Here is an 11,934-nt window from a genome sequence, read left to right on the forward strand (position 1 = left end):
CCCAAGCTCAACACAGCTCAAGCTAAGAGGATGATCCGGGACAGGCTTGTGACAGCTGACCTCTGCCACACAACCCTGACAGCACAAGACATGCAGTGTACTGTGCAAGAGCTATTCAGTCAGTTACAGCACTTCTAGAAATCCCAGCTGGATGGGGCAAAAATCAGGGCTGTTAGAAGTGCCTTTCTGCTCTGCTGGGTACCTCACTCTTTCCCTCTGCTCTAATGAGGGTGTAAGAGACGCAAGGTAGAACTCGCATAGTCTTAAGTTTTTCCCTTTATTCTAAATTAAGCTTTTCACTTGTCATCTGTTCTGCAGTAGCACCCCTGCTGCAAGTGTTGATTATATTCCTCTCACCCCTACTCTGCTCCCCTTATTTTGCATTTTCCTATGTGTGTGAAGTCACTTCAGTCCTAAGTGTGCATGGCAGCACCTGCTTTCTTCATCTGTCCACTCCAGTCCACCTTCCACATGAACCTTCTTTCCTAGGATGTGGCAACCTAGAGCAGATGCAGCCTCTGGGCTGCTAAGCACAGAATCAAACAGATCACAAACTCAAGAACAACAAAAATCCAGAAGTCACTATTTCATGTTCTTTATTCTCCTTTATCATTCACCTACTGTAGTCTCCACATGTTCCTATAAAAGCAGGAGCAAGGCTGTGTGTACCCTTGCAAATAACCTCTTGGTACTAAAAATACAAGCACTAGAATAGCCCAGGACTCCATACCTCTTATAGAAATTGCTCTCATAGGTTACAGCTGCACACTTACTACCTAAAAGCAGAAGAGTTCTGCTCTAAGGCTGATGACCAGCATTTGCCCTGCAAGCTTGGTTCTCACTCTTAAGGCACTGAGTTCAGCAGCCAAAGCAGTACCTTTTCATCTCTTGTGATGATTGTGATTTAGTGAATGCTTATGAAAGGAATACATGGAGCAGAGCTCAATACTGCTTTAAAGCATCAGTCAGGACTCTCTTCCTTCTGCTGTCAGTTCTTCTGCAGCGTGCATAGCACTGCACCATTCAAGAACAGCTGCACCTATCATAATCAGCAAAGACAACATTTGATTCAAGACCCAAGTTATTTCAAGTCGAAAGCAAAGAACTCCAAACACATCTCAAAATTCAGAGCAAGACAGGTTTAAGATACACATCTCTAACAGTGTTACAGAAGCAACATTCAGAGCTCAGCATTGTAGTAGAAAGCACAGTTATGCAACCGGCTGAGATCTTTCCTGGAAGGCAGTGTATTCAGAAGCTGCCTGCCCCAGGGCTCCAGCACAGCATGTAACTCCCTACAAAGCCCAAGCAGACAGGAAGGATTTCACCTTTTATCTCTGTGGTTGGCCTGACTGTCAGGAAAAGCTTCCAGTACATTAGGTTGAGCAGCATCAAAACAAGCATGTATACATGTCTTATCTGTGCAGATTCAGTAAGCTCCTACTAAAACAGGTAAGAAAGCCTGTATTCCCTGGCATAATCCAGGGACAAGAATGGGGAAGGTGGCAGAAGTATCTTAGCTGGAGACAGAGGAAAGTCATTGAACAGCACCTGGCATTGCATCTGTATTTCCATAGAGAATAAAATCACTGGGTCCAGGGCAACACTGGTGAAATGCAGCATTAATACCTGTAGGCAAGAACTGTCAGAACTTTGACACACTATTTCAGAGCACCAGGGAAGGTCCTGTCAGATTTCCAGCACCAAAGTGGTCCCACAATCTCAGATCCATTTATTAAAGGGAGCATCCTCCAATTAGTCCAGTGCAACTACAATCCAGGTTTGAGAGCTTATGTCCAGTTCAGTCCGTATTGTGGGGAGCAGGAGGGAGACCAGAGCAGTTCCATTTTACCACATCACAGACCAAGTTCCCTGTGATAACAAGAGACAAACACCTGGTCTTTTTGCCAAAAGCTTAGCTTGACTTCAATTTGTGCAAAGTGAAGGAAAGCAATCCACACCAGAAGATTAATATCTTAGTATGCAAGGGCTCAGCTTCCTTGGTAGCAGAGGAAAGCCCAGAGACAGGCACATCACTATTGAAAGAGGCCAGCATCTTCTCATTAGATTAGACCGTACAGCTATCCCTGCAGCCAGACAAGAGCCTTTATGTCTGATCATGCGAGAGGAGGGGAAGGGGAGAGTTCTGCTGCTCCATTGCACACTGGAATCCCAAGCATGCCAGCAACACAGCCAAGGGAACAACTGGGAAAATCTGCACCCAGAGGGGAAAGCTCTAGAAGCTTGAAATAGAGAACAAGAAAGGTATTTCTCCCTCCCACATACAAGGCACTTGGGGGTACAAGAAACTTACCGTTCAGGAAAATGTGTTTGACTGGCTCTTGCTGGGCATCAACTGTTCCCTGGATGTTTTTTCAAGACTGAAGTTGTCAAACCCACTTTTTGCTTTGGAGTGGCCCCATGCAGCAACATAGCCAACAGCCATCAGGATGCTCAAGAGCACTGAGGAGAGGAGTGCACAAGCAGAGAATCACTCATTGCACCTGATCTGGACATCAGTACTCTGCTGCTCTACAGCATTAGCAGACAGCTAGAGACCAGCAGCTTCCCTCAAGGATAAGGGACAAAGAAAGGAAGTTGGTGTCAGATCACATGCAAAAGGATGCCTTTCAAAGGGAAAGATATGAAGTGTCCAGATCAGAGCTTCAAGAATGAATAGGCCATGTTGTAGGGCTTCCCCTAATCCTTCCAGCCCAGAGAAAGCAGCTACTGCCAGAAGTCTGGAACAGACTCCATCATGATACTCAATTTACAGTCTAACACAAGACCAAGACTGTGTGTAGCACTCTAGGTCTCACCTACCCGCAATAAGCATCATCCACATGCGGCCTTGATTCCTAGACACAGCAGAATCCCCAGGCACAGGGGCAGCTGAAGCCTCTGCAATGAAAGTACAAGGAATCAATTAGGCTTCCAAGTCACCTTAAGACCAGCATTCAAAGCAGTCCCCAGTTGAGCTGGGTATTCAAGGTCACGTCTCAAGAATTCCAACAGACCTTTCCCAGTTTAAGCAAAACCTTATCTGCTAGCAAAGCCTGACAGCCTCACTGTTATTGTGATTAGCCTACATGAACGGGGCAGGGGAAAGAAATCCTACTGGAAAGGCATAATAGCAAAAGCAGGGAAACTTTCCTCATCCCTCTCAGCTAGTGAGGACTGCTAGGGTAACAGGAGACAAAGACTAAAGAAACCAACCAAGCAGGAAAGCAAGTAGAGAATCAGTTTTGTCTGCTCTTGAAGGGAAGTAGAAATAACATTTCCAGGTTGTCTCACTAATTTCTGAACTGTGTCCAAGTGGTGCTTGGTAAGAGGGCTAGCTGATTTTCAGAGGCAGTAAGTACACTAGGGACCACATGAACAATTCAGCAGTACAAGCCATCAAGCTCCAGCACTTGGGAGCATTCTTCAGCCCTGTGATTTACAGGCATAGATATAATCACAATATAATCTCTCCTCTTGGGGCCTGGCACTGGGAAGTCCCAGGTACAACCTAAGTACAGCTTATCCCCCGCCCCCGTCAGCTGAACTGGCACAGGCATCAAACCTGAGGGTAGGGTCTCATGTCCGCAACAAGCACAGGCCTCTTGACTTCCATTGTGTTTCAACCCCCAAACACCACAGAAGACCCAGGTGTAAGGCAAGCTGGAACAACACTTGGAAGCACCTCAGACAGCCAACAGGTCTATGACAATGAAAGCACCAGAGTTACTCAGAGGAAGACAACTCAGATGCAGACAGCTCTGGGGATGCCAACATACACTCTTCAGGCTTGGCAGGTATTGGTATACTCCTGCTCTGATCTTGCCCAGATGGCCTAGAAGTGTTTCCCCCATCCTCTTCTCCCTTCAGCTTGTCCATCTCCTAGAGATCAGAGGTGCTTAGAAGGGTGGACAGAGATTAGAGCATAATGGGTAAGAGAGACTCCAGTGCCACTGGCTTGTTGTTATGAAGTAATCAGAAATGCATGTTCTAGAAGGTACTTCAAAGGCACCTCCTGAGGGAGCACTACAGTGTTTAAATACTGTCTCCACAGAAGGAAGTTTAAGGTGAGTTTTAACTCTACAGTGTTTCCTCTGCCCAAAGCAATAAATGTAGCCCAAGGTAAGTTATGATGAAGGCAACTGGCTCAGAGAGGCTAGAAGTCACAGATGGAAGGGTTTAGTCTTGTTTATAATCCCCTGTTCTTATCTTTATTATGTAACCAATAACATTGTAGGCTCTCTTAACTTCACCTTCACTTAAGGTAATTCCCCACCCCAGTCCTTAATGGTTTTACTACCAAGAAACACTAGGAGAACCCCAACACACAGGCAAAAAAAAAAAAGCAAAGAAAACACCAGCAATTGATTCTCAAAGGCCTCTGATTTTCCCTCTGTAGTTACAGGGGAAACGGAGTCTCCACATGAGACAGCAGCCAAGGTAACAATGGCCCTTACCCACTCACCCAGTCAGGATACGGACAAGCATGCAACGAACCTCCAGCTCTGTTTTACTATCATAGGGCAGCCCCACCTGTAGGGTTATTCAGCATACAGCCCTGCCTGGCTTGTTTGCCAGGCTCAATGGGCCACATCTGAGCCAGCTAAACAGCAACCGACTCTATATACAGGAATGGTATTGGCTGAGATAAACCTGGAGTTTGGGCTTGTAGCAACTGTGCTTTGCTGTCACTCCTCCTCAGCCACCTCCTGTCAGACAAGGAGTCCTTGTGCCCCTCTCACTTGTGTTAAGTTTCCAGTTCCCATTCCTCCTAGGAATTAGGGAAGGGGCTAGGCACATGAACTTGTGTCCCACCACAGGGAACTCAGCCATGCTAACCCTTACCTGTGCTGTCAGTACTCAGCATCGTGGGGCTTCTTGGGGTAGTTATCCAGCCACTGTCATTACTTGGCCTCACAGAGGTCCCCAGTGTAGTCGTGCTGCAGTTCTGCTCATCCATGTTATTGTCACAGTCAGGGTGGCCATCACAGAGCCACTCGCGGGGGTAGCAGCTGGCTGTTGGTGCACACTGGAAATGATCCATGGGGCAGTCCTGGAGGAAAACTGCAGGACCGAGGACTGAGAGGGGCACAGGAGGACGGTCCCCAACTCCTGGGGTCTGGATCAGCCCCTCCCTTCCTCCTCACAGGAATCCCAATCTTCCCTGCAGCACTGCCAGCTCTCGCCCACCCCAGCTAGCACATGCAGCACTCGCTCACTGCTCACCTCTCAGGACTAGCTTTACCTGCTGCTGGGAAGAGGGATTTTGCTGCTTGCTCCTCCCCAGCTTTTTCCCCATGCAAGAGCTCCCTTACACCCTCAGATGCCTAGCAGCTCCCATCTGCCCTTTCTACCCCACCTCTCAGCAGCAGGCCTGGATAGCGCAGGATGTTTGCATGAAGACACTGCTCTCCTCCTGCTCACCGCTGCTAGCCTGAGGAGGAGGTGCGTGCAGCGGTCCTGGAACAACACACTTCCTTCCTAGGGCACCCAAAAATATCTCTGCAAAAGTCACAGGCAGGGGCTCAAGTGCCTCCTTCTAAGGAGCCTGGGAACATTGTTCTACTTCACATCAGGAAGCCTTCTGGTGGGACCAACTTTTGCATGTTTCCTCTACCAAAGGGAAAGCTTTTCAGCCAAGAGACCCTTAAAATAAACACTATTGACTCAAAGAGCAGAGACGTCACAGAGGAGGGAGAACAGCATCCAGAGGCTGCTGCAAAAGGCCTCGTTCACAGACCAACACACTAAGCGCTGCGTAGGCGGGTCTTTAGCCAGAAGCAGCATGGAGCAGGACAGGGACAGCCAGCTGAGCACACCTGAGAGGAGACTTCTCCAGCCCCTTCCCAGGCTAGCCCGCTGCCTGGAGGTCCCCGAGCTGCCTTCCTGCGGGTTAGTCTCCGCTCCACCAGCCCCTGCGTCCCCCCTTCTGCCCCCAGGGCTCAGCGAGGGGAAGGTCAGCCAGGCGGCCCTCACCGGGCTGTCAGGCAGGGGCACCGCCGGGCCCCCGGGGCAGCCGCGTCGCAGCGCGGCTCGCCCAGCCCGTCCCCGCAGCCGGCGCGGCCCCGGCGGAGCGGCCCGCGGGGCAGCCCGAGCGGGCGCTGCGGCCGCAGGGGAGTGGGAGGGGCGCGGGAGGGACCCCCCGCTGAGCGGGAACCGGACGACCAATGAGGACGAGGGGCGTGCGCGTGGAACGGGCGCAAGGAGCCAATGGGGAGAGCCGCGGCACGGTGCAGCCGCACGCGCGCCGCCGGCCCCGCCCCCTACTCACCGTTCGGCGGCGACGGCGCGGCGGTCAGCAGCAGCGCCGCCAGGAGCCCGAGCAGCCGCCCCATCCCGCCCGCCCGCCCACGTGTGCGCCCTGCTGCGGCCCCGCGCCTCTATAAAGCGGGCCGGGAGAGAGCAGGGCGCATGCGCGCGGGGAGCCGCCTCGACCAATGGGCTGCCCGAGAGGGCGGGCGAGCCGGCTGCACGCGCCGTGACGCGGCCTGCAGGGGACCCCTCCCCCCACCTCGCGCCCGACCGTTAACGGCCGCTCGCCGCCCCCTCCCCTGCCCGAGCGGCCGTCGCCGGGCCAGCGGCTCTCCGCGGGCGGTGCCGCGGGCCCCGGGGCGCTCCGGAGCCTCCCCCGGGGCCGGCCGGTCTCCTCACGGGGGGCGCTGGGCGGCCAGGGCACGTCCGCTTGTCGGGAGCGGTCTGACAAGGCAGGTCCCGTCGCCCCTCGGACGGACCGAGCCTGAGGGGCTCTCCGTGCCGCCCCCGGCTCTCCTACAGAGCTTCGGAGAGAAAAAGCACCGCGGCAAAATCAGTGCCATTTTCTTGCTTGTTGCCATCGGTGACTAGATAAAATCTATCACTAGGGCTTTACAGGAAGGCAGCCAGGTTTCTTGGTGGAAACGCACTGCTTGTCAAATAGGATCATTTATGTAAAACAAGCTTTCCCCAATTACAGCTTTTTGCAAATTATTTGGCTCCTGCCAGCCTTTTAATTAGCATTCGCTGCACAGTTGAGTTAGATCTACTTTTGTCTCTACTCTCCAAATGAGATTTTTTAGGCTTTATTGGTTGGCCCTGCTGAGGCAGCGGGATAAAAACCTAAGCGCTGCTTTCAGTCAGCTGACTCTGCAAGGACTGAGTATAAACTGTGCAACACTCCTGCTGCATCTTCCAAAAGCTGCAGGAGAACAGACATCCTCGAGCAGTTCCCTGAGAAACAATCAGTGTAGCTCATTGTAATAGCCTGAGCCCTGTAGCATGAGCCCCAACAACCTGTTGTCAGTAGGATGGACAGGACTAATGTACTCTGTAACTGAAGAGTATGTATTTGTAGCAGGCTAGGCTGACCAGGATACTGGGCACTTGAAGTGTGAGTCTAGAATAGTCTTTAGCAGTGATTGACTTTCACTTTTAACAACCATAGGGAGAAGAAGTGCCTGGATTCCCCTGCACTAGCAGCTATTAAGTATCAAATACATTTGGAGGACGTACATACGGCATGGAATGAAGCAGGCTTTATAGCAACATCTGTATCCAACCATTCTTCTTAAATAGCAGCCTTAAAGAGGTAATGTCAGAACAAACTAAGACTAAAACTGGTCATTTCACTTTGAGGTCGCTGGGAAATGAGTATTTCTAGACTGAGTGCCGTATCCTATTTGACTGATGTCTTTTACCAATAAAGCAGAGTATCAGGTCCTTTTGGGCTAAGGCACGTTTTGCTCAACTCTGTCCTTAAGTGATATTCTAACTGTATTTAGGGGTCTTACCTTGGATTAGTTATCATCACATACAATTAACTTGCAAATCCTCTGAGCCAAAGCTCAAAATGGTATACTATGTTGCTACTCCCTCAAGAAAACACGTTTATGCTAAAGGTAATATTAAAAATAAGTAATTTGTGTAATTCCAATAGAACAGACAAAATGGGGAACATCACAGCTTTAAATATATTTATTAGTCATGCACCAGCAAAACTAGGATAAATTCAATACAGACAGCATCATGGTAGCTAAATCCAATGTGGGCTTCCAAATTAGAGTTCATTAAAAAGCAGCACTATGACCTGTACAATCAGTACCTCCAGCCTCATTGTATTTATTTCTCACAAATAAGGCTGGTCTTTTGAAAGCTCCCACTTCTTAAGTGCTGGCCCTGGTGTCACTGGTTTTTTCTCAGCTGTTGTCACTGCAGACCCTGAACTGGGATAGAGGAAGGAAGAGAGAGGTGACTAGGTTTTAATAACAGCTTATAAAGAACATTCAGATTTCATCAGGTGTACAGGTTTTATTATTCCTAGAGAGTTTAGGTAAGTCCACTTTCAACCAACTTGCTTACTTATTCAAGAGGAGATACAGAAATAAAGAATTAGTTCAGTATTCTACTAACCTAAATACAAAAACTATTTTTTGGAAGAGTCCTATATTTTTAGGGATCATCCAGGCACATCAAACTAAGCTCAACCCTGCCTAGCTTACATAGTCACAGCTATAAAACTGCAGGACAGACTAGGTTAGACCTACCTGCCAGCTTGAGCCCCTGCAGCAAGGGTTTTCTGTGCTGACGTGACAACAATTGGCGGAAAAGCCTCCCTGCGTCCATCACGGGTGCAATAATAGTTATTTGCAAACTTGTGACTGGGACCCACTGGGAGCCGAGGTGGTGGCTGGGTTCTAGACAGCAAATGTTTTAAGAACTTCAGCACATTAGTTTTGTTAAATAAGTCCCCGTGTTAACATGAAAACGGAACGCAACCACTGCAGCGCTGTGCACTGGCCAGCCTGCAGTCACATCAGTTTTTGCAACAGCCAAATGAGTCTGATACGAATGCAGTCATGTTAAAAATGCAGAGCTGGGAAATAAGAGACCCCTTTCCCACATCTCTGCAGTGACTGAACCCCAAAGCTAAGGGGACAACCTCCTCTCTTCCTCGAGGGCAGAAACAAGCGTTCCTGGTTAAGAGAGGGGCTGCGGTGCCAGGAAACGCTTGTTGCCCCCTCCCCGGTTTGGGGAAAGAAAGCAGGGAGCAGCGCTAAGGTTTGGCCACCAGCTTCGCGACGGGGCCGGGGCAGAGGCGGGCGGCAGGGAGCCGCCGCCGCCGCCGCCCACCCTTTACCTCTTGGAGATCTCGGTGTAGCGCAGCGCCAGCTTGGCCTGGAGGTCCCGCTGCAAGACAAGGCGAGAGCGGCTCAGGGGGGAGCGGGGATGCGCAGCGCCGAGCGCCTCAGGGCGGCGGGGCCCGCCGAGACCCCGCTCCCGCAGCGCCGGGGGCCGGGCCCGCCCTTACCCCCGCCGCGAAGTTGCGGAGCCGCTGGATGATGCGAGTGGCCGTCGCCATCTCGGCCGCCGTAAAGGGCAGGGCGGGACGGGGCGGGGCGGAGCGGGATGCGGCGCGGGCGGTGCCGGGAAGGCGCGCGGGGCACGCCGGGTCTCGCGAGACGTGGCGCCTTATAAGGGCGGGCGGGGCGGGGCGGCGCCCTCTCCAGGCCGCGGAGCCGCCATGGACACGAGCCGCGTGCAGCCCATCAAGCTCGCCAGGGTGGGGGGCCGCGCCGGGGTGCGGGGGGGGCCGGGGCCGGGGCCGCCGCGCGTTGACGCCGTGTCCTGTGCCCGCAGGTGACCAAGGTGCTGGGCCGGACCGGCTCGCAGGGGCAGTGCACGCAGGTGAGCGGCGCCGGGCGGGCGGGCGGGCGGGGGCGGCGGCCCGGCCTGACGCTGTGCCGCGCTGCAGGTGCGCGTGGAGTTCATGGACGACACCAGCCGCTCCATCATCCGCAACGTGAAGGGGCCGGTGCGCGAAGGCGACGTCCTGACGCTGCTCGAGTCGGAGCGCGAGGCCCGGCGGCTGCGCTGAGCTGCCGGTGAGTCCCGCCCTCCCGGCGGCGGCCCCGGCCCGGCCCGGGGCCTGCTGGGGCTGCCTGGCCCGGGACTCGAGCGCCGGCGGCTCCCGCGCGGGAGGCTGGGCCCTGACGCTCCTCAGGCCTCGCCCAGGTCACAAGTAACGCGAAACGCTCACTTGTGTTTACCTCTTTTACCCCTCTGAACCGTTCGGAGCGGCAGCTCTAGAGTCGAAGTGACACAGGTTCCCCTGTTTTCTTCTCAGATGATGAAAGCCCTATTGCGTTTGCTCAGAGCTGCTACTTGTCATCTACTCGACCAAGCGTGGATCACAGAAGAGGAGGATGGTGTTTGGGGTTGATACAATAAAGTGTTTTTTTTTCCAATAGTATTTTGTCTAGTTCTCAGTTATTGAACATGTCAGTGTTGTGGCTTGTCTCAGTGCTCATGCATCTGCCTTCTGTAGTTGCATTCGGCAGAGGGACGAAGCCCAGTCTGCTTATTACAGGGGTTACACTTACCCTTTTTGGATAAAATGATATTGCTGTGTTTTTGTATTTTGTATTAAGCTGCCTTTTACAGCAAAAACAACTAGCTTTATCTTGGTTATGATGACCTTTATTTTGACCTTTCTGATAAATATTTCCCTCTATATAACCACTGAAATGACACTGTTAAGCTTCCTGGACCTTCTTGGAATTTAACTGCTTTTCGAAGTCATACTTTGGAGTGGCTTGCATGGCAGTTGCCTGCTGCTTCTGTTTTACTGTGGTCAGTGAGCTATTCTATAAATGTTACTATAAATATAACTACTTGCTATTTTTCCTGGCAGTCACCCACAGATAGTGTTTGCCCCCCTTAAAGGAGCTAGTAAATTGATCTCATTTATTTTTGTCCTCAACTTTCCCTTCTGCCACAACATCAAGTAGAAAGGTTTATTGTCCTAGGGCATTATGTAAGGGTAGAGATGAGACTGAAAGGATTAGAAGCGAGACTGAAAACTGCTATGATACAGGGAGGTGCTGGCTTGTAAGCACTTTATTTGTCCCTGTGGTGGAATGGGCATTTTCTGTCAGTTGAGAGTGATACCGGTTTGTGATGAGTTTGAACCGAGTGAGGAGGTCTGTGGCTCCTGATCCGGCTGCCTTAATGGTACATTGGTCCTTTTGGCAGAATGTTCTTGCTCCTTGAATGTGCTTCACTTAAGGCACTTTACTGGCAGGTGGGAATGAAGAATCTTAAAGCTGAGGAGGGCACCTCTGGAAGAGATGCTCAAATCACTGCAGCAGGTAGTGAGCATTGTTTATGAGCGTTTGTGCCTTTTTCCCTCCTGAGGGCATGTGTGGTGTGCTTTGAGCCAGGCCTATGTGCAGTCTTAGATGGATTTTGTACTCTGGAGCAAGCCCTTGTCTGGAGTGTGCTTGTGCTGTTGCTTGATCTGCTTTTGTTTCCTCTTTGGTTTAGAGTTTGAGCATAGGGTGAATCTGTGTTCTCATGGTTTCTGTGATACAGCAGAGCATTCAAGAATAAGCCATAGGGGTAGGGAGAAGATGTCCACCTTGGGAGTTTACTTTTCCAGCTGCTGTTTGTTTGCAGCACAGCTTGGGCAGGGACCAAAGAGGGTGTGTGCTTGTGACAGGCCAGCAATGCTTGGCCAAACAGCTATGACAGGTGCAGTGTGTGCTGAGTGACCAAGATGCAAGGGATCAGCTGTGATTCAGGGCTGGGATGGAGGTAAATTAGTAGTGGGGGTGGCTCAGAGCAACTGTAGCCCTGCCCAAATATCTCTTTCTGGTCAGCGGGCTCCCCAGCCAAATGAGGAGGGAGGTGACCTTGCATCCCCTCTCCCATCCAGATGATTGCTCTGTAATGATGCTGATTAACAATATCAGAGCACCAAAACAAACCAAGGGTAGCAGGGGGCTACATTTCGTCCCAGCATCGTTTTGTCCTATCAAACCATGATACAGGCCAGAAAACACCACCTCGTGATATCTCAATCCTGTTTCTGACTCTGAGGTTAATTCGGCTAGAAGAAGACAAGAGCAACAGATATGGTCAACTTGCAAGAAATGAATTGAAACACGGTGGCAACATGTT

The 11,934-nt window shown here is 51.4% G+C and overlaps 2 protein-coding genes across 2 annotated transcripts; both read right to left on the bottom strand.

Annotated features, from left to right (window-relative positions):
- Nucleotides 1-550: 550 nt before the first annotated feature.
- On the bottom strand, nt 551-6,439 carry CD320 (CD320 molecule). The gene is made up of 5 exons (XM_068919788.1): nt 6,272-6,439; nt 4,846-5,064; nt 2,824-2,901; nt 2,315-2,463; nt 551-1,872 (listed from the first exon to the last, which is right to left on the bottom strand). The coding sequence occupies exons 1-4, from the start codon at nt 6,333-6,335 to the stop codon at nt 2,318-2,320; spliced, it is 507 nt and encodes a 168-aa protein (XP_068775889.1). The 5' UTR covers nt 6,336-6,439; the 3' UTR covers nt 551-1,872; nt 2,315-2,317.
- Nucleotides 6,440-7,935: 1,496 nt separating this feature from the next.
- On the bottom strand, nt 7,936-9,408 carry NDUFA7 (NADH:ubiquinone oxidoreductase subunit A7). The gene is made up of 4 exons (XM_068920306.1): nt 9,284-9,408; nt 9,113-9,162; nt 8,520-8,669; nt 7,936-8,198 (listed from the first exon to the last, which is right to left on the bottom strand). Exons 1-4 carry the CDS (start codon nt 9,332-9,334, stop codon nt 8,102-8,104), a joined length of 348 nt encoding a protein of 115 aa, XP_068776407.1. The 5' UTR covers nt 9,335-9,408; the 3' UTR covers nt 7,936-8,101.
- Nucleotides 9,409-11,934: the final 2,526 nt, after the last annotated feature.

This window comes from Struthio camelus, chromosome 26, assembly GCF_040807025.1.
Source record: "Struthio camelus isolate bStrCam1 chromosome 26, bStrCam1.hap1, whole genome shotgun sequence".
NCBI lineage: Eukaryota > Metazoa > Chordata > Aves > Struthioniformes > Struthionidae > Struthio > Struthio camelus.

Excerpts from the sequence above, each read along its gene's own strand:
- CD320 (XM_068919788.1), bottom strand. The coding sequence starts at position 6,335 with ATGGGGCGGCTGCTCGGGCTCCTGGCGGCGCTGCTGCTGACCGCCGCG. Across the intron at positions 5,065-6,271 it reads CGCGCCGTCGCCGCCGAACG|TTTTCCTCCAGGACTGCCCC; the intron begins GTGAGTAGGGGG and ends TCGGTCCTGCAG. Across the intron at positions 2,902-4,845 it reads GCTGAGTACTGACAGCACAG|AGGCTTCAGCTGCCCCTGTG; the intron begins GTAAGGGTTAGC and ends CTTTCATTGCAG.
- NDUFA7 (XM_068920306.1), bottom strand. The coding sequence starts at position 9,334 with ATGGCGACGGCCACTCGCATCATCCAGCGGCTCCGCAACTTCGCGGCG. Across the intron at positions 9,163-9,283 it reads TCCGCAACTTCGCGGCGGGG|CGGGACCTCCAGGCCAAGCT; the intron begins GTAAGGGCGGGC and ends CTTGTCTTGCAG. Across the intron at positions 8,670-9,112 it reads TACACCGAGATCTCCAAGAG|AACCCAGCCACCACCTCGGC; the intron begins GTAAAGGGTGGG and ends TTTGCTGTCTAG.